This window comes from Ranitomeya variabilis, unplaced genomic scaffold (assembly GCF_051348905.1).
Source record: "Ranitomeya variabilis isolate aRanVar5 unplaced genomic scaffold, aRanVar5.hap1 Scaffold_235, whole genome shotgun sequence".
Taxonomy (NCBI): Eukaryota; Metazoa; Chordata; class Amphibia; order Anura; family Dendrobatidae; genus Ranitomeya; species Ranitomeya variabilis.
Genome location: NW_027507993.1, coordinates 29,408 through 57,396, shown reverse-complemented (window position 1 = coordinate 57,396; position 27,989 = coordinate 29,408). Strand labels below are relative to the sequence as shown.

The following is a 27,989-nucleotide window of genomic DNA, read 5'->3' as shown; positions in this document are numbered from 1 at the left end:
TAAAATTGGAAAATTAATCTGTTAATTCTTAGAAGAATATCAGCAGGGCAGCAGCCAGGACATTTCTTCATACTGTTATTTGCCTTCCTTCAGCCATGCCGGCTCTTATGAACTCCGGCCACGGGATTCTCTGGGTGAAGATGGGAAAAACGACCAAGTGTCCATATGGGGAATACATTTCGGTATGAAGTGTAGCTGATCGCACAGCTCTTGTTAAAGACACCTGATATATTTTCCTGGAAAGAAAATATAAGATGTATTATTACAGGTTTCTGTGGGTAAAGGGGAGTTCATAAGTGACGGATTGAATCCGAGCATGTTTAACCCCTTAATGACCAGGCCTTAAAGGGAATCTGTCACCAGGTTTTTGCTATCCCAACTGACAGCAGCATGATGTAGGGGCAGAGACCCTGATTCCACCACTTACTTTACTGGGTGCAGGAGTTCTGATAAAATCAGTTTTCTCTGCTGTAGATCTCTGAATCCTGAGCTCTGTATAACCTCGGCCACACCACTAATTGTCAGCTTTCTATGTACACTGTGCATAGGCAGAAAGATACCAGTCAGTGGTGGGGGCATGGGCGGACATACCGCCGGTTCAACCGGTGCAGCTGCACCGGGGCCCGGAGGCTCTGGGGGGCCCCTGCAGAGCGGCTAATATAGAGGGCAATCTGGCCAGTCTATCCGTCCCCGAGGCTCCGGGGGCCCCCTGGCCAGATTGCCCTCATGTGCGGCAGGCAGGGAGCAATCCCTGCAGCTCCGCTGCCTGCAAGAGAAAATGGCAACGGATCTCTGCAGGGAATGAATCCATCCTGCTTCCTTTCTCACACAGACAGCAGCGGCTGAATGACATCATCATTCCGCGCTGCGGCTGTCTGTGCGAGACAGGAAGCTGCCGGCGTGCAGCTTCAGGATAGGATCCGTGCGCAGAGGTGAGACATCTCCTGTCTTCTTCACAGCTGCTCCTCCTGTCTGGTGCTTGTTGTTAGATCATCCCCTTCTCCCTGCACACACTTCCAGCCTGTGCAGAACGGCGTCTGCACACTCATGCCTGGAAGGAAGCTGCAGCTGTGTGCAGGACCTCAATCACCCCCTGAACAGGAGGTAAAGAACGGTCTGAATGTGACGGATTGTTTGCAGAGTAAAGAGGGGAGGCAGGGGCTGCAGTCAGAGACTAGAAGCAGTGATTTACTGACTGTGACCCCGGAGCTTTGTGTTCTCTGGTCAGTGCAGGATTTTCATCCACACACAGCAGGGACCAGAGAGCTCAGAACTCGGGAACACAGTCACTAAATCACTGGGTCTATTCTCTGACGGGACTCCAGTCATCACTGCAGTATCAGATCCAGGCTGGGACTGACCCCTGAGCCCATCCCCCAGTGAAGACTTTTTCACATATACTGTATCTGTTGCATTAAACACACAGGTACAATACATAGACACATATAAGGGTATGTTTCCACTGTCGGTAAACTCTGCGGATTGGACGCTGTGTACATCCGCAGCATCCAATCCGCAGCAGCCGGATGTTACAGCATAGTGCATGAGATTTCAAGGAATCCAATGTCTACTATGTAAGCAGCGGCACCCGCAGCTTCCCTGCGGAGACGAACATGCGGCGCATCTTTCTAGACCGTAGCATGTCTATTTATCTTGCGGAGACGCTCAGTCTCCGCAAGATAAATATCACAGTCCACTGTATAGGATGCGGTGATTCCGCATGTGTTCAATGAACACATGCGGAATCATCACTCGTACAAAAGCCGGCAGCGCTTTGGACTGAGCGGACATGTGCTGCATCCAAAGCTTTGCCGATTCCTGACCGTGGAACCATACCCTTATACATTAATGTATAGTATGTCACATATGCAGTAGACACAGGTGTTTTTTATACATGGGCATATTCTACAGTATATGTATGCATTTTATTATATAGGTATGTACTATGAGTGCACTTCATATATATAGTTATACACTGATGCATTGATATACTGTAGGCAGCTACATCATTTTGCCTACTACTAGTTTTGAAAAGTCTCCCCAGACTGTATAAGCCCTTAACGAAATATGACATACTGCATACATCATATGTTGTCTTCCTGCCTTCATGCAGGAAGGGTTGATGGAGAAGGCAATGATGGGGCAGAAGGCAATGATTGGGTTGACGGAGAGGGCAATGATAGGGGTGGTGGGGGAGAAAGCAATTATGGGGGTGGTAGAAAGGGCAATAATGGGATGGTGGGGAGAAGGAAATGATGGAGGTCCTGGAATGTTTAATGATGGGGTGGTGGGGAGGAGGAAATGATGGTGGCAGTGGAAAAGACAATGATGGGGTGGTGGGGAGGAGGCAATGATGGAGGTGATGGAATGGGCAATAATGGGGTGGTGGGGAGAAAGCAATAATGGAGGTGGTGAAGAGGGCAATTAAGGAGGTGGGGAAGAGGGCAATAATGGGATGCGTGGGGAGGAGGACAATGAGGGATGTGGGGGACTGGGGTGAGAGGAAGGGGGATTTGGATGGGAGGAAGGGGGATTTATAATGGATTTAGGATCAGGGGGAGGTGGAGGAAGACGGTATTATCGATTATTATGTCTAACACAGTCCCTTAGTATAAAGTGTACTCACTTATGTATAGCACAGTCCCTTAGTATATAGTGTACTCATTATGTATAAAACCATCCTTAGTTACATAGTTTCCTCTTCTGTTATGTATAACACCGTCCCTTATTACGTACCATCCTCTCTAGCTATGTATGATGCCCTCCTTTATTATATAGCTTCCTCTGCTGTTATGTACAGTGCAGTCTCTTACATAGTGTATTCTTGATATTTTTGTTATTCACAGCGCCTTCTTTTACTACATGGTCCCCTCTCTTGTTAGATATAAAATGGCTACTGATGGAGGAGCCGGTGACCAGACTACCAGTCCATCAGCTCCTCCTTTAGAAAAGAAGCTTTCTTATGCTCCATCAGCCATCATTGCATTTTACAGCTAACAAGACAGGACGGTATGTAATAAAAACACAGGGCTCTATAAAATCCAATATGTAAGGGACAGTGCAGTACATAATAGGAGAGGGCACTGTATAATAAGGGACGGCAATATACATAATAAAGGAGACTATTTAATATATATACATGTATGTGTGTGGAGCTATATATATACTGTATATATATATATATATATATATATATATATATATATATATATATATATATATATAATGTAGCTTTGTCGCCTTTATAAGAGGGGGGGCCCAGACACATTTCCTGCACAGGGGCCCCAAGCTGTCTGTGTCCGCCCCTGGGTGGGGGCGTGGTTGGACTACCTAATTTCATCAGCTGGCATGAGCCCCTAATAGCCGCGGGTGGAATCGCAATCCACCCACGGCTGTTAACATGTTAAATGCTGTTACCAGCGTAAGACATGTAATGACTGACAGTGCACTCTACTGGTCAGCAGTGCCAATGCTTCGGCACGCTACACAGCGGTCATTGAGAGCTATGTAGCCAGTGAAAAAGAAGACAAATGCAGTAATAAACCACTTCTGTCTTCTCCACAGGGTTTGCATTTGATACCTGGAGACAGAACACGCTCATCCTATGAGCAGAAGCTTTAACCCTGCACCATCATATTTTTTTTTAATTAATTTTATAGAGGATTTTCCAACATAACAAGGTTACATCATAGAACAAAGAGCATTTCTCATTAACACTGTCTGGCAATGGTAACTCTGCGCTTAACATACTGTGGGTCTAATATCTTACCCAAAACCATAAGACCCCCCCCATGTCAGGCACCAAATATCCCATACTGTATCTCAAGAAAATACTCCTCATTATTTGGGGGCTATTTTGAGTCACAGAGGAATCAAACCAAGGCTTCTATAAATTACTGATTTTTGTTATATTTTTTTTTTTTTTTAACAATGAAAGCATTTTTAGGTTCTTTGATATAAATCTATTTTATGTGTTTCTATATTTTGCTGTACCTGAGGCCAGTCTCCGTTGCTGAGCTGCTTCTCCAGTAGCAGTTTTACTCCTCTCTCCAAAACACCAACATTGGGAAACCTGCAAAAGATCAGCAAGCTCAACAGAAAGCTTCTATCACACAGCCCGACCCTGTAATCAGTACAGCACATAAAAAGCATGTCGCATTCACACATCCGTACGTCACGGTCTGAGCACGGGCCGTAATCCATGGACTGTCCACGGGTCTCCTGATCCGAACTTGACAGCGTCATAAGCATATTTGAGGCTGCCAAGTTTGGGCCAGGAGACCCGTGAACAGTCCATGGATCCATGCTTGGACCTTGACACGTGGATGTGTGAATGCAGATTGTGCTCTACAGCGAGAACCGGCCCCATATTTCCGGGAACATGCACAGTCAGCTTTTGTAAACCTCAGTGCAAAGAGAACATCCAGCACCAGTCGCCATAAAAGTGGTCGTACCTGACGGCCATCAGAGCCAGCAGTGCCCAGCAGGTGTTGTGTAGCTGAGAGCTGGCACTCTGAACATATCTTCTCTCTTCACATGATTCAAAGTCCTCCCCCCAGCCTCCATCTTCCATTTGGTGAGAGAGAAGAAAATCGCAGGCACGGGTGACCTCCGGGCAACTGAATGGTGTAGGACACAACAAGGCGGATTAGTAGAAATCAATTCATTTCACAAATGCCAGCAATAACTTCCTCTGCTAAGTTTTTCTTTGTTTCTAGGTAACATAAATGCCTGTTAGAGCTAAAGTGGCATTCCCATATCCAAGATCCTATCCCAATATGTAGCAGGTGCAATAATAATAATATTAGCAAATACCTCCAATTAGAAATTCAGTAGAGTTCTTCTGATTAGTCATGTCCCTTACCTCATGTGCAGGGTATAGCTTAGGTATCCATGGTTACGACCAGTAGCAACTATCACTACGCCAGTGGTTGTAACCATGGATATCTAAGCTACTGCAATGCCCTGCACATGAGGTAAGAGACATAGCGAATCAGAAGAACTATTCTACATTTCTAGTTGGAGGTATTTGATAATATTAGTACTACACCTACTAGATATTGGGAAAGGATCTTAGAGATGGGAATACCCATTTAGGACAACTGAAGAAAATAAAAGTCAGGGTCAACCTCTTCACCCTCAAGTTGTAATTTTTTTGGAGTGATAGTAGATAAAAAAGTAATCATTTTAACTAATAATATCCCCTTGCACAACCTTAATCCCAACGACTGCACACAACTCAACAACTAACATCAGACATTGTTTTGCATCTACGTGTCGGCTCCTTGATGACACTCACCCATCTGAGTACTTATATCCCATGCAAGCAAAGGCCTCCAGTCCAAACCATATGCCATATGTAAAGCACACACCCCAGGACCTGGACAACGGGGAGAAATAGAAGAATATATTAAACTAAGAAAAAACAACAACATTTCTTGTCCTTAGCATTGGGGACCCAGCATCATTGGTTCAGGATCTGTCATTAGGAGGCTGATATTAGGTAGAATAAAAAGTAAACTGGTGGGGGTGATGTGGAAAGCGCCACACAAGAGAACATGTGGAGGGCAGCGTGCTCACACGGCAGCTTTTTAATGCAAATTTTCTGCTACAAAAACCATTATCCTCCCAACAGGTCCATTGCTATTACGGAGAAAATTAAACCTTTACACTTCTTGTAAAACCCCTTTGCTGTTGACTACACTAGGGCACACCAGTCCCACCCTATACATATTTTACTGCTCTCCAGAGTTGATTTCCGACCCCTTTGCACATGGCTCTCTTCCCCGAGTTCAGATCATGTTGGTTCTACTTTTACACATTTTTTTTTTTTGCTCTCTTGCTGCTTTTGGCACAAACCTCAGCTGGCCAGTTAGCCCACCAGACAGAGCCAAGGCTTCTTTTCTGCCTACTACTGGAAGGTTCTACGCCCAAGGTTCTGCGCTCCTTAAGGTATTCATCGAGAGAAGGATTTTACCAAAAGTTCAAAAGTCTAAATGATAACACAGTTCTAGAATACTTACCCTTCCCAGGATCCATCTTTACGCTGAACCCTGCGACAGTAATCCAGGCCTTGTTTGAGAGTTTCCCTAAGTAAACAAAAAAAAAAGGAGAAAAGTCCCGATAAGAAAATCAGTGCAGTTGCCTATCATAGTTTTGAAAAAGAACTCCTTTCTATATGAGGGCCATTTGCTTTCCCTGCTGGAAAGGGAATTCTGGACAAGAAGAACAGTACTGTGGATGCAATGTCACAGACCTAAAAGTGCCAGTGCAGCGGTAATACCAGAATTCGATCATTTACAAACGGTCATGCATTTATAATATATTATTGGAAGGTGCTTTAAGATGAAAAAACCTGAAAGAGGTTTTCTAATCTTAAGATACTGATGACTTTTCCTTTGGCTAGGCCATCAATATCAGATCGGTGGTGGGCAGATACCCAGGACCCAAACTGATCAGCTTCATTCTCCGTATAGCAGCCACTGCCAGGTACTGCAGAACAGCTCCTAGTCAAGAGGATAGGGCATCAATATCTTCTGACCACACAACCCCTTTAAATGAGTTTGCCATACAAATCCGAAAGGCAAATTTATATAAAGTAAATAATTTTCTGAACATCAGGAATATGTAACATTGCCTTTGAAGAAGAAGGTCTGAGAAATTACCCGATTTCATGTGCTCTGTAGTCCGGGTCCCAGGCTTGGTAATGTTTCAAGGCTTGCATTGCAGCAGATGTGCACTCGACATAGGTGTAGTCAATCATAATATCGCCTGCAGTGAGTGAAAGCATTGAATGTGATCTCCATGCTCCTCATCAGGATGTATTTATTACATTACTATGTACGTACCAAACACTTCAGAGGGATTGAGCCTTTCCAACAAGCGGCCACCTCGTTTGGTTTCATAGGTAGCAAATCCGCCATCAGAATTCTTCATACTAAGTAGCTACAGCACATCGAAATTATCAAGTTACATCACAGAAGACCACCAATTCCCACATACACGGCTGAACGTTTCTTACCACATCGACGGCATCCCGTAATCTGCTCCTCGGAATATGGTCAGATAAGAAAGAGCAGTTTTCTTGGAGCAGCATTGCAGACTTCAGCCCCTCCGCAGTACAATCTGCTACAACCCAACCACAGTCCCGAGTGCTGAATGGGAATCCGCCCTGGATTACAACAAAAAGTCATAGTACTGAAAATACTCAAAGGAAAACAAGATATCGGATACTGCGTTTCTAAAAGAGTCACTTGTTAGGAAGAATGATGTACGGTCATATAATTTGTATGGTAAATACACCTGCCCCCTCAGGAAACCTACAGATGACCATGAACACTCCTTTATAATATATACCCACCTTGTTCATCTGTCTGTAGAATTTCTTGTACTCTGGTGGGTTATCAGGTATCTGCAACATAAAGAAATTAATCATATATTATGTGTATGTGACTGACAAACACAACTGATCACAGAAAAAAAACAAGCCCTCATCTGACTTTGTCACCCAAAAACCACAACGTATGACTCCTGGGATGCCACAATAAATAAAAAGAACAGGCTTGCAGTTGTCGGTTATTAAAAATGTACTACTGTGTAACTTGTAGAGCTTGCATGTAATACAGAACAGTGCACGCTGCTCGATAGCATACTTTTCTCATTGCATCATGTAAGCTCTGTGACCTGTGCCGAAGCTAATCTAAGCTCAGATTCTTCATTTATGTTAATTTTATTTGTGTGTATATATATATATATATATATATATATATATATATACACATATATATATATAAAAGCTAAGATTAGCTTCAAGATTCATCATCTCATCTGAACTAATGAAGACAAAAAAGAGCAGCATAACCTGCAAGCTCTACAAATCGAAAGGCAAAACATTTTAATGAAATAATCAACTGCAAAAATAAAAAAAAAAATGTTCAAAAGATGTATATAGTGTTCACATCTCTTCAAGCTCCTTTTAACATTTTCCAAAACGTCACCTGTGTAATACGAAGAAATTCATGCGCCTTCTCCAATGTTTTCTCAAATAGTTTTTTCCGGTGTGCTCCAGCCTGTAGACAGACGGCAAAAAAAATAAAAAAAACAAAACAATAAAAACATACTGAAACAAATTATAGAAACTGATATGAAAAAAAAAATATGGGCTTTATTGTAATTTTTTTTCATGTTTTTTTTCACTAATGTAAATAAAATAAATTAAATCTTACAAAATGTCCCCGAGATGAGGCACAACTGCTTGTAGTTCACATACTTTACCTCTAAATATGCCTGTATTGCAAATGCCGTGTCCCAGAGCTGCGATCCATTTGTTCCCTGCGAAAAATGAACAGACAACTGTTACATTTTGGCTACACACGTGGACACAGCACATGGTACCTACGAATGAAAAGCTACCAAGTTGTTAAAAATATCACTAAAATCTCACACGCACTCAGGCCTCATTCAGACGTCTGATTGTCGCGTACGAGTACAACTTGTGGTTTTCACGGATAGCACTCATACCCGTGATACACTATGGGGCCATTCACATATCCGTGATTTTCGAGGACCAAAAGAAGTTCTACACATGTCCGTTTTTGATCTAATTTTATGGAACCAAGGGAAAAAAAAATCATTATATATATATATATATATATATATATATATATATATATATATATATATATATATATATATATATATATATATATATATATGTATATATATATATATATATATATATATATATATATATATATATATTTTTTTTTTATTTCTTCTTTTTTAAATCCACCATATGGTCCCAGATCTCTGGCCTTTTTATCTAATGCCAATGTTTATGTTCTTTACCAAGGAGACGTTGCTCCCAGGGTTATCTAAGGGCATATGTAACCTGTTTTGCATAATTATCTTGTGAGCCCTGCCGCCTTGTAAAGACTATGAAAATTATCACTAAATAAAAAAGGCCTATATTTCTGAAACTGTATGTCAGATTTATGACAAAAAATAAAATAAAAATATAGAAAAAATATCCCAAAACAAAAGAATGGTCAGGGGAGCAGCGAGAATAAAAATCAGAGCAAAACCTGACCACTTTAGACCTGGAACTTGGTAAACACTAGGGTAGCTCAATCAACATTTGTTAGGCAATTCAAACACCTCCTAGCAGAAACACAATTGCATCATCGTCACGGGGAGAAAAACAAAAACATGCTGGGAATCCCTTTGTTGTAAAAATTTTAGAGATTCTAAATTCATAAACCCCAACTAATCTCCTGACACGTCACGTTATAAAGTGTTCTACCATGTAGGCAACCTGACTGCTTGTAGGGCGAACAGGACCTCCAAAGGGCGATATACGGCAGGAAATATCTGGGTGCAGTGGTGTAAGCAACAAAGATACCAATAAAATAAAAAAGACATAGATTTCAGCCTTTAGTTTGAGGGTATATGCACACGTCAGGATTTCTTGCAGAAATCTTCCTGACAAAATCCAGACATTTCTGCCAGAAATCCGCATGCGATTTTTTTTTGCACGTTTTTTACGCGTTTTTTTTTTTTTGCGGAATTTTTGCGTTTTTTCCCAGACACTCCAATTTCATGGGAAATCCGCAAAAAATCCGCAAAAATAATGAACATATTGCTTCTTTTTCCGGATTGCGTTTTTTTGCGGAAAAAAAGCAACATTTGCACAAAAAATGCGGAATGCATTCTAAATGATACGATGCATAATGTATGCGTTTTTTTATGTGGTATTATAGCGTTTTTATCAGGGAAATCCTAAAAAAAAACGCAAAAAATCCTGAAGAAATCCTGACGTGTGCACATACCCTAAGGGTTTGTCCAGTAGCGATCTAAAGGAGATAGGAAATAGAATTTAAAAAAAATGATACTCATCTCCCAAAACCGGCCCCTCTCCTCCATAGTCAGTGTTGTGGGGCCAGTCTAGGAAGTATACTGAATAACAGGATTTTTGGTTGCTTACCGTAAAATCTGTTTCTTGGAGCCTCCATTGGGGGACACAGGAACCATGGGTGTATGCTGCTGCCACTAGGAGGCTGCCACTATGCAAATAAAAAAGTTAGCTCCTCCTCTGCAGTATACACCCCACCGACTGGCATTATACTCTTCAGTTAATGAGAAAGCAGTAGGAGATAAATAACAAGGTTGAAAACCATAACCACAAACTATCTAACTTCAAAATAAATGAGACTAAATCAGAAATGTTAAATCTAGGCATACCAAACAATATAATGAGGAAACTCAAATCTACATTCCCCTTCCCGTGGCAACCCAAAAGTTTAACTTACCTAGGAATTCAAATAAGTGCGTCTCACAAAGATTTATTTGAGCTCAATCTTAACAAACTATACCAAACTACAGCCACCAATCTCAGATCTTGGAAGGACCCCTTTCTTTCCTGGATTGGAAGAAAAAATATACTAAAAAGCCTCATTCTCCCCAAATTTATATACGTCTTCAATATGCTCCCAATCCATATACCCATATCCTTTCTAACTAAAGTCCACTCATTATTTTTTAAATATATATGGCAAAAATGTAAACCCCGCATTAATTTCCAAACCCTCACCCTACCGAAAGACAAAGGTGGCATGGGTGCCCCAGACATTGTCAAATACTATCAAGCCTCTCACCTAGCTAGAACGATCCACTGGTTCAGAAATGATAAAGGAAAACAACAATGGCTTCAAGTAGAGGAAGCAATGTCTCCCATGCCACTGCGCTCTATCTTATTAAACCGCAATAAAATACTAAATCTTAAGGACCATAAAAACAATTTTACGCTAGCTACCTTAAAAATCTGGAAGAAGTGGGGTGAAACCCTGGCTCCATCCTTCTCCCCATTGACCAGAGTCTCCGATTTGATAGACACTCTCCCCATATCCGCTGCCCGTATATCAATCGAGCAATTGCTTGAAGATGGGTCACTTCTCCCATTACATGACCTACGTAAAATTCCAGGCCTATCGGGCCTCACCTTTCTTCAACATGGGAAATTGGCCCATCTTTTCTCTCCACCAAACCGGCCAATTGATTTGAACAGAATACTAACTCCCTTTGAGGTCCTCTGTGCCAGATTTGAACCCCCTCGAAAAATTCTTTCAACGATTTACCAAACCTTATTAACCATAGATACACCCCTGAAACGAGCATACTTAGCCCATTGGGAAAAGGACATAGGGATCCCTCTAACTGAGCAACACATCAAGTATATCTATAAAAACTCTCATGGGCCCTCAAATTGCGTCCGCATACAAGAGAACTCTTATAAAATTATTACAAGATGGTATGTCACCCCCAAACAGATACATAAATGGCACAGAGCCTCATCTAATAATTGCTGGAGATGTGGGACCAATGAAGGAAGCTATTTTCATATCTGGTGGACATGCCCACAGATCTGTCCTTTCTGGAAAGAAGTATCCCAAGTCATATTTACACTTTTGGGTAAACGTGTAACACTGAAGCCAGAGAACCTTTTTTTGAATCTTCCGATTTGGCCTCAAGACAGCAAAGCTTCAAAACTAGCTCAATATGTTCTAGCAGCCGGGAAAACGCTAATCCCATCTAAATGGAACTCAACTATTACGCCCACCACCCAACAACTTTACCTTAAAATAGATCAGTTATACTACGTGGAGAAATTAGCGGCAAGAGTCAATAATACTCACAGCAGATTTCTTAACGTCTGGTCTCCATGGACTCAATTCAGATCTCAATTAACCTTCTTAAGTTCAGTATCAGCTAAATGAACTCACCCTTGGTGCCCACCCTCCTGTCCCCCTCCCTCCACCCCTCCCTACTCTACACCCACCTAAGTCCCCTTATTCTTACCTTTTTTTTCTTTTCTCGTCCTCTTAGCCTACATCATCTTCCTATCACTTACAGATACAGTTCTTTTTTTATTGTCTGACATTCTTAAGTTGTACGTGAATGGATGTAATAATATACTTAATATGTCAATATTTTTTTGTTCGCTCAAAAGTTCATTTGTAATATTGCATATTATTTAATAAAAAGATCATTGAAATGAAATGAAAACCATAACCACAAGCTTGAGAACTGTAAACGTGAGAACAGTCATAGAACATAAAACAACAGAAACTGAGAAACATTGGGAGGGTGCTGTGTCCCCCAATGGAGGCTCCAAGAAACAGATTTTACGGTAAGCTACCAAAAATCCTGTTTTCTTTATAGCCTCTCATTGGGAGACACAGGAACCATGGGACGTCCCAAAGCAGTCCCAAGGGCGGGAAGAAACAGACTTCCATCAGGCCAGAGGACTCACCACTGCCGCCTGCAAGATCCTTCTGCCTAGGCTGGCATCCGCCGAAGCGTAGGTATGGACCTTGTAAAATTTGGCGAACGTGTGGATGGAAGACCAGGTTGCCGCTTTGCAAAGCTGTAGGGCGGAAGCCCTGTGGTGCACCGCACAGGAGGCGCTGACTGCCTGGGTAGAGCGAGCCTTGATCCCAGGAGGATCAGAATTGCCATTCTGATCCAGCGAGCAATAGTCACCTTAGATGCCGGTTGGCCTCTGCGCAAGCCATCAGGAATGATGAAAAGAGAATCCGTCTTCCGGAAAGTGGACTTTCTATCCAGGTAGATCTTCACTGCCCTGACGAGGTCCAGCTTGTTCAACGATCGCTCCAGAGGATGAGTCGGAGCTGGACAAAAGGAAGGTAGAACGATGTCCTCGTTGAGGTGGAAGGTGGAAACCACCTTAGGAAGAAAAGAAGGCGGAGGCCTGAGGACCACCTTGTCCTGGTGGATGACCAAGAATGGAGGACGGCAAGACAGGGCCGCCAACTCGGAAACGCGGCAGATAGAAGTGATGGCCACAAGAAAGGCCACCTTCCAAGATAGAACTGACAGCGAATTTGTAAATAAAGCCGTAGGCACAACTATTGGTTGTGGTGCTCAAGTAGGTGCCCAAACCATATAATATTAGAGATAACTTGGCACACACGTAGTGAGATGCAATAAAGATTTAATCAGTAAAGGAGAGTACATACAATAGACGTTTCGGTCAAAATTAGACCTTCATCAATGTACCTCTCTTAGAGCATTTTAAGCTTATGGGTCACCAAAGGGTTAAGCCCCACTCTTAGTAGAGAGTCAATAGAGAGTCAATTGAGAACTGGCCAAATCCGGCACAAGTGGAAGATAAGATGGACGCGGTATCCACCGCTCGTCCAGTGTGTGCTAGGCCCGAATCCAGTCCTGCCTGAAGGAAGGCCAAAATGGAAGGCAGGGAAAAGGACATAGATGAAATGCGGTTGGACTCGCACCAACGGAAGTAAGCCTTCCAGGTACGATAGTAGATCCTGGAAGAAGGCTTCCGAGCCTGGATCATGGTGTGAATCACCCGGTCCAAAAGGCCGGACGCTCTTAGAACTGCGGTCTCAACAGCCACGCCGTTAAACTGAGCGACCGAGAATTCAGGTGGCAGATCGGACCCTGAGACAGCAGATCGGGCCTGTCTGGAAGGCGCCAGGGAGCGTCCGCGAGAAGATTGACGAGCTCCGCGAACCAAGCTCTCCTGAGCCAATCCGGGGCGATCAGAATGAGCGGCACCCCTTCCGCTTTGATCTTTTTCAACAGTTTGGGAAGTAATGGAAAGGGTGGGAACAGGTAGGGCAGCACGAACTGTGACGAAGGAATGGTCAGAGCGTCGACGCCCACAGCAAGAGGATTGCGAGACCTGGAGACGAACTGCGGAACCTTCCTGTTCATTCGAAACGCCGTGAGATCCACGTCCGGAGTCCCCCATCGAAGACAAATCTGATGGAAGACCTCCGGATGCAAGGACCATTCCCCTGCCGCGAGACCCTCACGGCTGAGGAAGTCGGCAGCCCAATTGTCCACGCCGGGGATATGCACCGCGGATATCACCGGAACTGTTGCCTCTGCCCAGAGGAGGATCTTGGATACCTCGGCCAAGGCGCTCCGAGTCCCCCCTTGATGGTTGACATATGCCACCGCCGTGGATTCGGATTGGAAGGCCCCTGAAAATCCCTTCCCAGTGACGAAGGAACATAAAAATGGCCCGGATCTCGAGGACATTGATCGGCAAGGTTGACTCCTGCGCCAACCAGCGGCCCTGTACAGTCAGGTGGCGAAACACCACACCCCAGCCGAGTAGGCTAGCATCCGTCGTCACCACTTGCCAGTGAACTGGAAGGAAGGACCTGCCCTGGGAGACGAGAGGTGACGTGAGCCACCAGTTGAGAGACCGTTTGACCAGGGGAGAGAGTCGGATCGGGCGGTCCAGGGAGAAGACAGACCTGCTCCACTGAGACAGGATGGCTTGCTGAAGAGGTCGCGAGTGAAATTGGGCGAAGGGAATTGCTTCCAATGTTGCTACCATCCTCCCTAAAACCTTCATGGTCGAACAGAAGGAGGGAGACCGAGAGCCCTGGAGCACGCGTATGTCCCGACGAAGAATGGATCTCGTCTTCGGGAAGAAAGACCTTGGTCTGACGAGTGTCGAAGAGCATGCCCAGAAAGATGATGCGCTGAGAAGGAATAAGGCAGGACTTCTTCTGGTTGACCAGCCACCCGAAACGGGCTAGGGTGTCGAGAACGATGGACAGGCTTTCGTGGGCCTGAGAAAAGGACGGAGCCTTGATGAGGATGTCGTCAAGGAATGGAAACAGAACCAGGCCTCTGACCCTCAAGATGGCCATCAGCGCCACCATGATCTTCGTGAAAACTCTTGGGGCGGTTGCAAGACCGAACGGCAGGGCGACGAACTGAAAATGTTCCTGAAGCACTGCAAAGCGCAGGTATCGGTGATGTCCCGGGAATATCAGAAGATGGGACGCACCCTGCCGTCTTTTTTCGGTACCACAAAGGTTTGAATAGAAACCTGTGAACCGTTCTTTTTCTGGGACGGAATCAATTACCTCGGCTTTGAGGAGAGAAGTGATGGCTGCAAAGAAACCCAGAACTAGAGTGGGATCTCTTGGAGATCGGGATTCGAAAAAACGATCCTGGGGTCGTGAAACGAACGCTATCTTGTATCCCGAGGATACAACTTCCCTGAGCCATGCGTCCTCTACTGAGAAGATCCAGACGTCCCTGAAGAAGAGGAGACGGCGGCCCAGCCTGGGAGGTGGGCTGACGACTAGCCGAGAGTCATGCCGAGGTGGTTCCTCCAGTCCTGGACCTGGAAGATCTACCCTGGGAGTAGCGAGGATGCCAGGAAGGAGTGGGCCTAAAGGATACCGTCTTCTTCTCATGACGTGCCTGTGGCCTCTGTTGCTGCTGGGAGAAGGAATTCGATGCCGCAAAGCGACAAAAAGGCCGAAAAGACCGAAATTGATGTCTAGGAGGAGGGCGACGAGGCTTGGCCTGGGGAAGAAGGGAACTTGTGCGCCCTGTAGCGTCCTTAATGATTTTGTGCAGCTTAGAACCAAAGAGACGAGACCCCTGAAAAGGCAGGCTGTTAAGGGACTTTTTAGAAGACAAATCCGCCTGCCAGGCCTTAAGCCAAACGGTCCGGCGGATGGCAACCGCGTTGCCGGACGCCTGAGCCACACAAGACGCAGCGTCCAGGGAGGTGGAGACCAGATATTCACCTGCGTGAGAAATCTGGTTGGCAAGTTCCACCAGCTGTCCAGATGGAACCCCGTCCAGAATGCCCTGACGGAGCTGTTTGGCCCATTTGGATATGGATTTTGAAACCCAAGTGGAAGCAAAGGCCGGGCAAAGACTAGCTGAGGCCGCTTCAAAGGCTGACTTTGCGAAAGATTCTATGACTCTATTGTTAGAATCCTTCAGAGATGCTCCGCCGGACAGTGGGAGGACTGTGTTGGTGGACAGTCTGGAAACTGGAGGGTCCACCGAAGGAGAAGCAGTCCAATTAGCAGTGAGCTCCGGAGAAAAGGGATATAAAACGCCAAGTCGCTTTCCTCTCTGAAAGCGTCTGGTTGGGTTCTCTCTTTCTCTGGTCATAATCTCTTCGAATTCCGGGTGAGGAGCGAAAAACTTGGAAGGTGGTTTAGCCCGTCTAAACGAAACCGCCTGATCTGTGGGTTCCGTAGAGGACTCCTTGATGCCACAGGTTAGATTTATCGCTCCAATGAGATTCTGAACGATATCCCTCATGGTAGCGATTTGGTTCGAATCCAGCTCCGAAACATCCTCCGAAAGCGCATCAGAGAACGCCTCGCCTGACTCAGGAGAGGGAGGACGCCGACCGCAGAGGACCGACTGGCGAGATGGAGCGAGAAGAGGACTCAGACCGACGTTCCTGTCTGGACCTTTTGCGGCTAATCAAGGAAGGCTTGGGCGGAGGCTCCTGCGACCCGCTGGCTACTGCGGGGGTCTGCAGAGTTAATCGGTCCAGCACGGACACCAGGGTTTGAGACACCAGTGTTAGATCGGCCACCGATTGTGACAGAGAGGAAGCCCAGCCTGGGATGGGGGTATCACTCTCGGGTGGATCGGCCGGGGGATCCTGGGCGGTGGGAACAATCGGGTTGCTGCAGGCCTGACAGAGCGGAGAGGACTGAACTGAGGGAAGTTTGCTGTTACAGCACGAACATGCAAAGTACTTGACTAAGGCAGAAGAGGAAGAAGTAGGAGGACAAGAGCAGCCCCCTTTAGAGTTAGACATATTGAAGAGGTCCCTGAAGAAAATGCGAGTGGGTTAAGGGACAGTGGGGCAGAGGGGGGTGTCAGTCTGCAGTGCAGAGCTACTCACGGCAGACGAGAAAACGGATACCAGGTTGCTGCCGGCCTGGATGTCCCCTGTTGTGAATTCTGCTTTTTGGCTCCCTCCGGTGGTTGTAGGTGGTAATGCAGTTGTTTCTGAGTGGCAGCCCTGGTCAGGTGTTTCTGCTGATTGCAGTTCTGACTGGGGTATTTAGGTTTGCAGGATTCATTAGTCCTTGCCAGTTGTCCATTGTTTTGGGAGGTTTTGTCCTTGCCTGGTTCCTCTGCCTTGCTGCCAAATCTACAAAGATAAGTGTCTGGTTTTCATGGCACACATGCCGTGTGCTTATGATTTAGTGCTATTCAGTGTTTTTTTGTCCAGCTTAGATTGTATCAGTGATTTCTCTGTCTTGCTGGATTCTCAGGAGTTGCAGATATACATTCCATGTCTTTAGTTGGATTGTGGAACTTTTTGTATTTTCTGCTGTGGATATTTTTAGTGTTTTAATACTGACCGCTTAGTATTCTGGTCTATCCTTCCCTGTTTAGCTAGAGTGGCCTCTTTTGCTGGAATCTGTTTTCTCTCTGTGTGTGTCCTTCCTCTCCTATTCACAGTCAATATTTGTGGGGGGCTGCCTATCCTTTGGGGTTCTGCTCTGAGGCATGTGAGTATTCCTATTTCTATCTATAGGGGTATTTAGTCCTCCGGCTGTGTCGAGGTGTCTAGGGTTGTTAGGCACACCCCACGGCTACTTCTAGTTGCGGTGTTAAGTTCAGGGTTTGCGGTCAGTACAGATTCCACTTCTCCTGAGAAAGTCTCATGCGGCTCCAAAGTCACCGGATCATAACACTAACCTGAGGGGAATGAGACGTCCACGGAACTGTGATGGACGTCCTCTTCCCCTCCAACCGACAGGCTCTGGTGGGCGAGTGGGTGGGGGACAGAGCCAGGACCGGACTTCTAAGCACGCTGGTGTGCTAGGCTCTTGGTCCTGGAGAGGGATCTATGAGGATACGAGGTGGCAGTACACGCCGTACTCATAGTCTGTATTATGGGACTACAGGTGTGACTGTTCACCCTGTATCCCTCCGGAAAAACCTGAAAAGAAACGACACACATTGAGGTAGATAAGGGTCTAATGAAACACCCGTGTCCACCTCCTACTGACACTAAGCTAAACGGAAGAGCATAATGCCAGTCGGTGGGGTGTACACTGCAGAGGAGGAGCTAACTTTTTTATTTGCATAGTGTCAGCCTCCTAGTGGCAGCAGCATACACCCATGGTTCCTGTGTCCCCCAATGAGAGGCTGTCAGGACTCTGAACATTTTTTACCTTTTGTGCATTACTGCCCTTTTCCAACATGGCGTCTTTGGTCTCATGTGCACTTGTCTTCCTGCTATAAAACTCCACCCCAGCCTTCAGTCTGTGCTAGATTATTCTGCTTTGCATCCAGCTCCTTATTACTCCCTGGCCTTGCACTTGCACCTGCTCCTGTGAACCTGTTTTGGAGATCCTGCCACTCTGCTCTGAGTTCCTGCTGCATACATCAGTGTTCAGTAATCCTCCTTCATCTGCTGCTCGTGTTACTTCCATCTGCATTTGCTGGACATGTAAGCTGTTTCTGCTCTGCAAAACCTGAGACTATTAACCAGGCCTCCCTGGTTGAGCTAAGATATGATTTGAACTGCCTAATAGCATATCTATCTGTGTCTGGACTAAGTCAAGGATCTATTCGTGTCAAGTTTCCTCAAGTATAACTGTGCTTCATAGACTTTCTGTTTGTTTGCATCTAACTCTGAAGTTTCCTATTGACTGCGAAGCTGCGTTTATTATTTGGACCAAGTGTTGTGGACTTGAGTTTCTCTCTGCACCTGCTTGAATCACCGTGTGATAATATAAACTTTACCACTTATAAAACTGTGTCCTGTTGTCTTGTTCCACGCAAAGAGTCTCCTGAATTATCCCCTATAATTATTACAGAGGCGATAAAGAAATTTTTTTTCTCATCACCCTGTGCCCATTACTAAAGGGTTGTCTAGTTCCTATTTTCCAAGTGTATAGGAAGAAGAAAAGATTAAAAAGAATTCATTTACCTGCATTTTCATTCCATCCAATCCGAGCCTGCAAGAAGATCATTGTTTAAAGAAAAATGGAGAAAGGAACTAAGTTTCAGTTACATGTGGCAGCATAAAATAAAATATTTTTTTTTCGAGGTGAATTCTTATGCTACATTGTACAGTAACATCTAGCTCTAATAAAAAAAGAAAACAGGTGCAATAGTTTTAGGTCCCCATGTGCAGTACCTGAGACGCCTTTCCCTTCACAGCTCAGCTGTGTGTGTCGCACTTGCAGATATCTTCTTCCTCTCAATGCACATGTTATTAAAGAGAATCTGTCAGTAGGATCCACCCTCCTAAGCCGTCTATATGGGCATGTAGGTCATAGGAAGCTGAATAACATGATACATTGATATCTGTGATCTGATGTCTTATTCCAGAGAAATCCACGTTTTTCTTATATGTAAAGGAGCTGTTCTAGGCTATGGGCCGGACACTGATCTGCATAAGAATCTGCCTCCAGAGATTAATTTTGAATGGCAGGGAGCGTTACCAGTGTAACTAACACAGAACAGTAGAACTGAACTTTGTCTTATTACACATTTGCTGCAGCTCTCACAGCTCTGCTGTATTGCAATACTGTCTGCCTGTGAGATGGAAGCTGAAGCTGAGAGGAACCTGCAGATGTGTCAGGTATAATCACACACAGTTCTGCAGTGAGATCAGGAGAGCAGAGAACGGACATTACACGTCACACTGGTAACCATTACACGTCACACTGGTAATACCCCCATCTATTTAAAACAAGGCCTGGAGGCAGATTCTCAGGGAGATCTATGTCCGGCCCATAGATCTTAACAGCTCATTTACACCTAAGAAAATTGTGGATTTCTCAGGAATAAGACATCAGATCGCAGATATCAAGGTATCATTATATTCAGCTTCCTATGACCTACATGCCCATATAATGCAGAGGCTGCTGTAATCATAGGATCTTATTAAGAACACGAGCACTAAGACCTGTATCTCGGCTGTTGTGAATTCTGCTTTTGGGCTCCCTCCGGTGGTTGTAGGTGGTAATGCAGTTGCTTCTGAGTGGCAGCCCTGGTCAGGTGTTTCTGCTGATTGCAGTTCTGACTGGGGTATTTAGGTTAGCAGGATTCATTAGTCCTTGCCAGTTGTCCATTGTTTTTGGAGGTTTTTCCTTGCCTGGTTCCTCTGCCTTGCTGCCAAATCTACAAAGATAAGTGTCTGGTGTTCGTGGCACACATGCCGTGTGTTTATGATTTAGTGCTATTCAGTGCCTTTTTTGTCCAGCTTAGATTGTGTCAGTGATTTCTCAGTCTTGCTGGATTCTCAGGAGTTGCAGATATACATTCCATGTCTTTAGTTAGATTGTGGAACTTTTTGTATTTTCTGCTGTGGATATTTTTAGTGTTTTAATACTGACCGCTTAGTATTCTGTTCTATCCTTCCCTGTTTAGCTAGAGTGGCCTCTTTTGCTGGAATCTGTTTTCTCTCTGTGTGTGTCCTTCCTCTCCTATTCACAGTCAATATTTGTGGGGGGCTGCCTATCCTTTGGGGTTCTGCTCTGAGGCAAGTGAGTATTCCTATTTCTATCTATAGGGGTATTTAGTCCTCCGGCTGTGTCCAGGTGTCTAGGGTTTGTTAGGCACACCCCACGGCTACTTCTAGTTGCGGTGTTAAGTTCAGGGTTTGTCAGCACAGATTCCACTTCTCCTGAGAAAGTCTCATGCGGCTCCAAAGTCACCGGATCATAACACTCGACCCAGGGTGGGGAATCACTACTTACCAGAGGTAATCAGGGATGCGATCTACATGTTCCTGAAATGAAGGAGATTCTGGTCCATCGACATGCCACCGGACCAGCATATTAATCACTTTAGAGATCTGTGAAACAAGAAGATTTGTTTTTAAGACCAGACATTTTTAATAAAAAAAAAATAACTCATGTTTCCATGACACTTACTGGACCAATGCTGATACACTTTGTAAACCGGTCATCTGCTATTACATGGTCGTATAATTCATGCACCGCACGTCGGCGAAGGGCGGGAATGTGGTACGACTCGTATATATTCAGCAGGACTGTGAATAAAAGGGCAAAAATTACTGATCAAAATAAAATACTATATCTAGAGTATAGCTAAAAAATGTCGTTATTGTGCAGCCACATATATCTGCAGAATTACATAGGTGCAAATGCCACATTATTATTATTAATATTATTATTTATTTATATAGCAGCATTGATTCCATGGTGCTGTACATGAGAGGGAGCTACATACAAATTACAGACATCCCTTACAGTGAGCAAACTAACAATTACAGACTGATACAGAGGGGCGAGGACACTGCCATCGCGGGCTTACATTCAACATTCTGACCATAATCAGTGCCTCTTACCGTAAGCAATGTCCAGCAGTGCGCTGTGCGGTGTGTACAGGTCACAAGCAGCAACACAGTTCCTCTGCGTGGGCCAATTTATACTGCTATATTCCTGCACGTACAGCTCCTGCATGAGAAGCAGATGTGGAGATACTAGTGATGAGTGAACGTGCTCGGGTAAGGTGTTATCTGAACATGCTCGAGTGCTAATAGAGTGTCTTCGGAGTGCTCGAAAAATAGGTTTGACTCCTCGCGGACACATGTCTCACGGCTGTTCGACAGCTGTAACACATGCAGGGATTGCCTGTTTGCTAGATACAAGTTCTTGTTATGCCTTTACCTGTCTCAAGCTGCGGATCAAGTCGTCCTCACAGGCCCTCAGACGTGTAGCATAGCAGTAACTCATGGGCAAGTAAACCTGACGGCAGTGACACCAGATGGTGCTGGGGTGGGCCGGAAACCACTGGGGAAGAAGCCTACAAGACAATGGTGGACGTTAGAGAAAATCAGTAAAGGAGAATTCACATCACTGTCCCTGCAAGATAGTAAGAGACAGGCGGTGACTAAATGTGACGCAGAGCAGTGCTGCTTAATAGGAGTTGTCCACTACTCAGAATCCCTATGTTTCCCTCTTGTAAAATAGTACCACCTATACTCACCTCCGGTGCTGGAGCCGTTCAACCGGTGTCGGCACCCATGTCTAATTGTTACGTCACGTGAGCCCCGGGAGAGCGACACCGCCGGAGGGGAGTATAGGTGTTATTATTTTACAAGGGGGGAACATAGGGATTCAGAAGAGGGATGTCGGAATAGTGGACAACCCTTTTGAAGGGAGCCTGAAAATGACTGATCACACCCAGTACCGGTGTGCGGTGCACCCTTGGCGTTGCCGAACACTTAAGTGCAAGAAATCCAATTTGCTTGAAACTTGATGCAGGGGTCCAGGCCCATAGTCGTATGACTTTTAGTATATCCCACTAATAAAGGTATGGATAATTTTCTGATGGTCACAGCCACCAATAGTGTCATATCAGGTCTGAATAATTCTAAAAGAAACTCACCACATCTCCGGGAACAGCGTGTTCATTCCCTCCCAACTGTACACATTGAGCACAGCTAGCCAAAATTTCCCCCAAGAAGGAATTCCAATGGCACCACCTGCAACAAAAGTAAGATGCATTAGACCAAACATGGAAAAAATATATATAGATACTGACTATCTGCTGCAAATGGTCAGCAAGTGTGAGATGTGCTAAAGTTAAAAGCTCGTGTGAACCTACCCTTACTGTGAAGATTGTTGCGAGCACGGGTCATATCTGGATCATCCTGCGACACTCCGAGAAGCCGCAGAGAGGTATAACTGAGAGCCGTGCCAAATACAGTGCTCTTGTCTTCAATATGCCTACGATTAGGAGAGTTATTTACTATGGGAACATAGAACCAATATCCATCATTGTCATGTACCATTAAAAATACACAGGAACTCAATATTGAGACACTTAATCGCGACTGCCAGAGCGTGTATTCCTCTACTATGGAAAAAAAGGCGCCACCCCAACAATCTTCCAAGGGCTTGCCAAGGTGAATGATGTGACGCTTATGGAGGACCTGACCTCTACAATCAATAACAAACGTTTTTATAAATCTTGGTTTTACTGGCTGCAATTTAGATCCTGTGGTGAATATCTGGCTCTAACTGGGGATAACTGAATCCGCATTTTCTCTAGCCCCATCCTTACATACATCCACCTTTCACCTCTCCTTCCTGCCCTCCCACCTTCCCTCTCTTCTCTTTCTCTCTTCTGCTTCTCTCTCTTTTTCTTCTGAACTTACTCATATGTTGCTTTTAGATCACTTTGACCCAGATTATGTTTAGGGAATTAATATTCTGCCTTCAATCTATGTTTTATGATGAGGTCCTAGTCTGGGTGCCAGATCCTTGGAAATGATAACACTGTCTATGGTTACTACTTTCTCATCGTGATTTTTCTTCATTTTGGCACAGTTAGTGCCTTGTGATTGTATTTCTTTCCTTCTTTTCTAACTCAATAAATAAAGAAAAAAAACCCATAGAATCTATAATTACCAATTTGATTTTTGGCAAACAAAAAACAAAAAGAAGTAATTCACGACCAAATCCACGTCTAAAAAGAACTCATTAAAGGGGCTGTCCACCATTCGGACATGCCCTTCTCAGCTGATATATTTCCCAGTATAAAATAAAAAAGCATCTACTAACCAGTGCCATTCCAGCAGCATCAGGTCTCCTAGGGCTCACTTAATGTTATGCCGCGTGAGCACTGCAGCCAATCAGCGGCTGCTTCATGTGCTGGTGAACGTGTAGAAGTCCGTTCCTTACAGGGCAGGTGCTGGCTTTGTTATATACAGTATATGTCGTTGACAGCGGCATTGAAAAAGTTTGGTTGCCAATACACGCCTATACCATCACCAATCGCGATGTGATTGGGGGTTGCCACAGCTACAGAATTGACATTTTTTGGGTCACCATGCCTTCCCCCCCAAAATGCAATGAAAAGAAATCATACATACCTCAATAAATACTATGGCTCGCTAATCAATACATAAAAAAAAGTCCTCACAGAAGAAAAATAAAGCTATTTGCATCAGAAAATAGCAATCGAAAACAATATATATATAAATTTAAATCTGCTAAAACAAACAAACCAAACAAGAACTATACTAGCTAGGTATGACTGTCATTGTACTGACCTAAGGAATCAATGTCAAGTCATTTTTTCCCACACACCTAATGCAGTAAACAGTAAAACCCAAACATTTGTGTTTTTTGCTTTTTTTTCTCACCATTTCATTCCACTTGAAATTTTATTTTACCCGTTTTTTCAGCCATTATACAGTTAACTCAATTATGCCAATCAAAACTATAACTCGTCCATCCAACAGAAAAAAAAAGTTATGGCTCTTGGAAGAAGGGGAGAAAAAAAAATAAAGGAAAATGCAAAAACAAACAAATAAACAAACAAAATACCTGTTTAAAAATTAAATGGTAATGCAAAGTTTAAAAAAATAAATAAATACTCTGGAAACTTGTCAATTAACCTTTGGCTAGTGCTCTCACAGTCGGTCTAGATAAACCTAGAAGTAAACCTTAAGGGCAGTCTCACACGTCCAGATAATTCCGGTACCGGAAAAAATCGGTACCGGAGTTATCCGTGTCCGTGTGCCCGTGAGCTCACGTAGGCCATACGTGCAGCACACGTGTGCCACCCGTGTGGCGAGTGGGTACCACACGGAGCGTGCAGACAGCGCTAAAGTTTAGCGCTGTCCCCTGCATCGTGCTGAAGCCGCCATTCATATGTTCTCTGCAGCAGCCTTTGCTGCAGAGAAGATATGAATAATAGTGTTTAAAAGACAGATCTATGTGTCCGCCGCCCCCCCACCCCCTGTGCGCCCCCCCCGCTGTTCTGAAAATACTCACCCGCTCCCACGTTGGCTGTCACTCCTTCCTCTCTGCCCCGTGCCTTCTACTGTATGCGGTCACGTGGGGCCGCGATTACAGTCATGAATAGGCGGCTCCACCTCCCATAGGGGTGGAGCCGACTATTCATGATTGTAAATGAGCCGCCCCACGTGACCGCATACAGTGGAAGCCGCGGGGCAGAGAGGAAGGAGCGACAGCCAACGTGGGACGCGGGTGAGTATTTTCTGACCAGCAGGGGGGCGCACAGGGGGTGGGGGGGCGGCGGACACATAGATCTGTCTTTTAAACACTATTATTCATATCTTCTCTGCAGCAAAGGCTGCTGCAGAGAACATATGAATGGCGGCTTCAGCACCATGTGGGGGGGACAGCGCTTACTGTAGCGCTGTCTCCTGCACGCACACGGACTGCAGACGGAGAATGTCCGTGTGAGGTCCGTGTTTTACACGGACCCATTGACTTTAATGGGTCCGTGTAATACGTGCGCTCCCACGAATACTGACATGTCTCCGTGTTTGGCACACGGAGACACGGTCCGCAAAAAATCAATGACATCTGCACAGATGCATTGATTTTAATGGGTCTACGTGTGTCAGTGTCTCCGGTACGTGAGGAAACTGTCACCACACGTACTGAAGACACTGACGTGTGAAACCGGCCTAAAGGTATCCTGCACAATTAGGCTATGTTCACACGCTGTGGTTTTAGCTGCGTTTCCACAGCTGTGGGTCCGCAGCAGTTTCCCCTGAGTTTACAGTACAATGTAAACCTATGGGAAACGCAATCCGCAGTGCACATGCTGCGGAAAAAAACGTGCGGAAACGCAGCGGTTTACATTTCCGCAGCATGTCAATTCTTTGTGCGGATTCCACAGTGGTTTACACCTGCTCCACAATAGGAATCCGCACAAAATCCGAAATAAATCCACAGTAATTCTGCAGGAAATCCGCAGGTAAAACCCAGTGCCTTTTACCTGCGGTTTGGAAAAATCCGCAGACCCCAAAAAGACGTGTGCACATACCCTTATACATACAAAGGGCAAAGTCAGATGGCCGTATAGATCGGACAGAGATTGCACCTCAGTGCTCGGACAGAATGCAGTTCTCCTGACCTGAGAGTGACAGCTGCATAGAAATACATGAACCTGTCACGCTCGGGCTGGGAGAGTCACCGGCCAGTCCATGCATTGCAGTCTGATCTCAGTGCGATTTATACGGCTGTCTGACTGTGCGCATATACAGCGCACATAGATTCTGCACCCTGCTTTATGTATGCGGCATGGGTGATCACAAAATATGAAGTCAGTCAGATACTCACAGGCCCCATCCGCCATCAGGTAGCTGCACAGATCGCAGGTAGCGCACCATCTCCTTCTTGGTAGCGTCAGGGAGGGGTGTCTGTGTCACGTGACATACAATAAGGAGACCTAAAAAGTGTCACAGGTTTAGGCCACATTCACAAGTTTTTTTCACATACATGAAAAACTGACCAAGTTTCATCAGTGATTTTTGGTCAGAGTTTCATCCAAGTGTCATCAGTTTTTCTATATTCTTTTCCAACATAACACTCCGTAAAAACAGACCACACTCGGATGTCATCTAACTGCTGGCCATTTTTTTTACGGACCCTTAGGCTGCCGTCACACTAGCAGTATTCGGTCAGTATTTTACATCAGTATTTGTAAGCCAAAACCAGGAGTGGAACAAATAGATGAAAAGTATAATAGAAACATATGCACCACTTCTGTATTTATCACCCACGCCTGGTTTTGGCTTACAAATACTGATGTAAAATACTGACCAAATCCTGCTAGTGTGACGGCAGCCTTAGTCTTGCCGTGCTGTTTATGATCAGACACTCAGATCACAGTTGTTGCACTCGGTCTCCGGAAAATCACGGACATATGACTGACCGCATTCACTATTGTAGGTGCGAGCGCTATCCGTGGAAAACACTGATAGCACTCTTATGAGAAGTCTGAAGGAGGACTTACCGTGAGTATATTCTATGGCAGACAGATCTAGTCATAGTGGTCCAATGTCGCTGAAAAGCCTCACCTGGCATCAAGAACAGTGGTCCGCCATAATCCCCCGCCCAATGCCCATCCTCCGCTTGTAAGGCAGAATAAAAAGTTAGTCCATTTTCTGCTCCATCGTGGGCCGTATGCGCCTTGGGTAAGTCTTTAAAAAACTCGTTCTGCAGGAAGCAAAATCCGCGTTATTGATGATCAGCGCCATTAACAGATCCTAGAACAGATCAGACATTCAGCTCATCTGCTATGAACGCCGGGCACAGGGCTGCGCTCAAAGCAGATCGGCAATGACAAAAATGTCCCCAGAGGTGGACAACCCCTGGTGTTTGCTCTCCTGCAGTTAAAGGGAGGGTTTCACTTTCTAATAATAAAATAATATTATAGTTATTTAAAGGGATTTTAATACTGGATCATTTTTTTGCTCTAAAATCCTTAGCGTATAATACGGGCTGAATTTAAGTAGTCTTATGTACCGGGTCCAGCCCCAGAGAGTGCGCCTCCAGGGCAGTTTGTGGGCGATCTTCTCCCTCCACATAGCGCCAGGTTTGCCTGCCCTCCGTACACGAGAGGCGCCAGCGTGTGAGGTCTGTTGCTGGATCGGTCTTGTACGGACCCCCCCTTCTGCGGAGACGCCTGGAACAAAACATTGCAAAATTACTTTTTAGGTTTCTTTCATTACAATGACTACAGTACGTGGACTAAAATATCGGACAACTGCATAAATAGCAACTCCCATTTATAAGCAGGAGTGATGACATGAGTAGAATACTACAAAATCACTCCGGGGCTGTAAGCACCAAAAACTGATTCTATTCAAGGCTATATGATGCAATAGTGTTAGATCAGGCAGCACATTTGTAAAGTTTGCTTTTCTACAGTCTGTGCTCCCCCATATGCCTATGCAGCAGAGATTCCAGGGACCGTCCCCATACAGCTGCCTAATACTCACGTTCCTTCACTCATTTCTCTGCGCTTCACCTGGTTACAGTCTAACGATAGATCCATCCTTTAAAACCAAAGTGGCTACTGCATTAAACGCAAAGCATTCTAGGACTTGTAGTTCTTGAAGCTCCCCAAGCCCTAGTCAGTGTTACAGTAAAGGACTACATTTCCCAGACAACACCACGCCTCCAGATTTACGTCACACTATCCTGACATGAGCAGAGGCAGCAGGAACCAATCACGGCGCAGATAGATGTATACACGTAGGCGGGGCCATCAGCTACCAGCCAATGGGTGATGAGAAATATGGAATAGCGTGTTCCTTCCAGCGCTGTCGCTGCTGTAGTTGTGCAGCTGGTCTCGTAGTGAGAGGTCAGAGCTGTCGGGAGACGGAGAAGCTGCGGCTT

General features: G+C 45.0%; 1 protein-coding gene across 1 annotated transcript; it reads right to left on the bottom strand.

The window, feature by feature from the left end:
- LOC143789382 (lanosterol synthase-like) lies at positions 1-27,742 on the bottom strand. Its single transcript, XM_077279000.1, has 22 exons — positions 27,590-27,742; positions 27,114-27,273; positions 26,666-26,804; positions 25,926-26,034; positions 22,429-22,550; positions 22,210-22,306; positions 21,489-21,624; positions 21,167-21,275; positions 20,730-20,848; positions 20,553-20,650; positions 18,776-18,803; positions 8,275-8,331; positions 7,998-8,069; positions 7,361-7,411; positions 7,022-7,171; positions 6,849-6,945; positions 6,666-6,771; positions 6,024-6,089; positions 5,300-5,380; positions 4,455-4,619; positions 3,994-4,072; positions 1-236 (listed from the first exon to the last, which is right to left on the bottom strand). The coding sequence occupies exons 1-22, from the start codon at positions 27,643-27,645 to the stop codon at positions 90-92; spliced, it is 2,244 nt and encodes a 747-aa protein (XP_077135115.1). The 5' UTR covers positions 27,646-27,742; the 3' UTR covers positions 1-89.
- Positions 27,743-27,989: the final 247 nt, after the last annotated feature.

Coding starts and splice junctions, on each gene's coding strand:
- LOC143789382 (XM_077279000.1), bottom strand. CDS start 27,645: ATGGATCTATCGTTAGACTGTAACCAGGTGAAGCGCAGAGAAATGAGT. Junction 8,070..8,274: donor CAATACAGGCATATTTAGAG/GTAAAGTATGTG, acceptor GTCTGTCTACAG/GCTGGAGCACACCGGAAAAA. Junction 4,620..5,299: donor GGATATAAGTACTCAGATGG/GTGAGTGTCATC, acceptor TACACCATTCAG/TTGCCCGGAGGTCACCCGTG.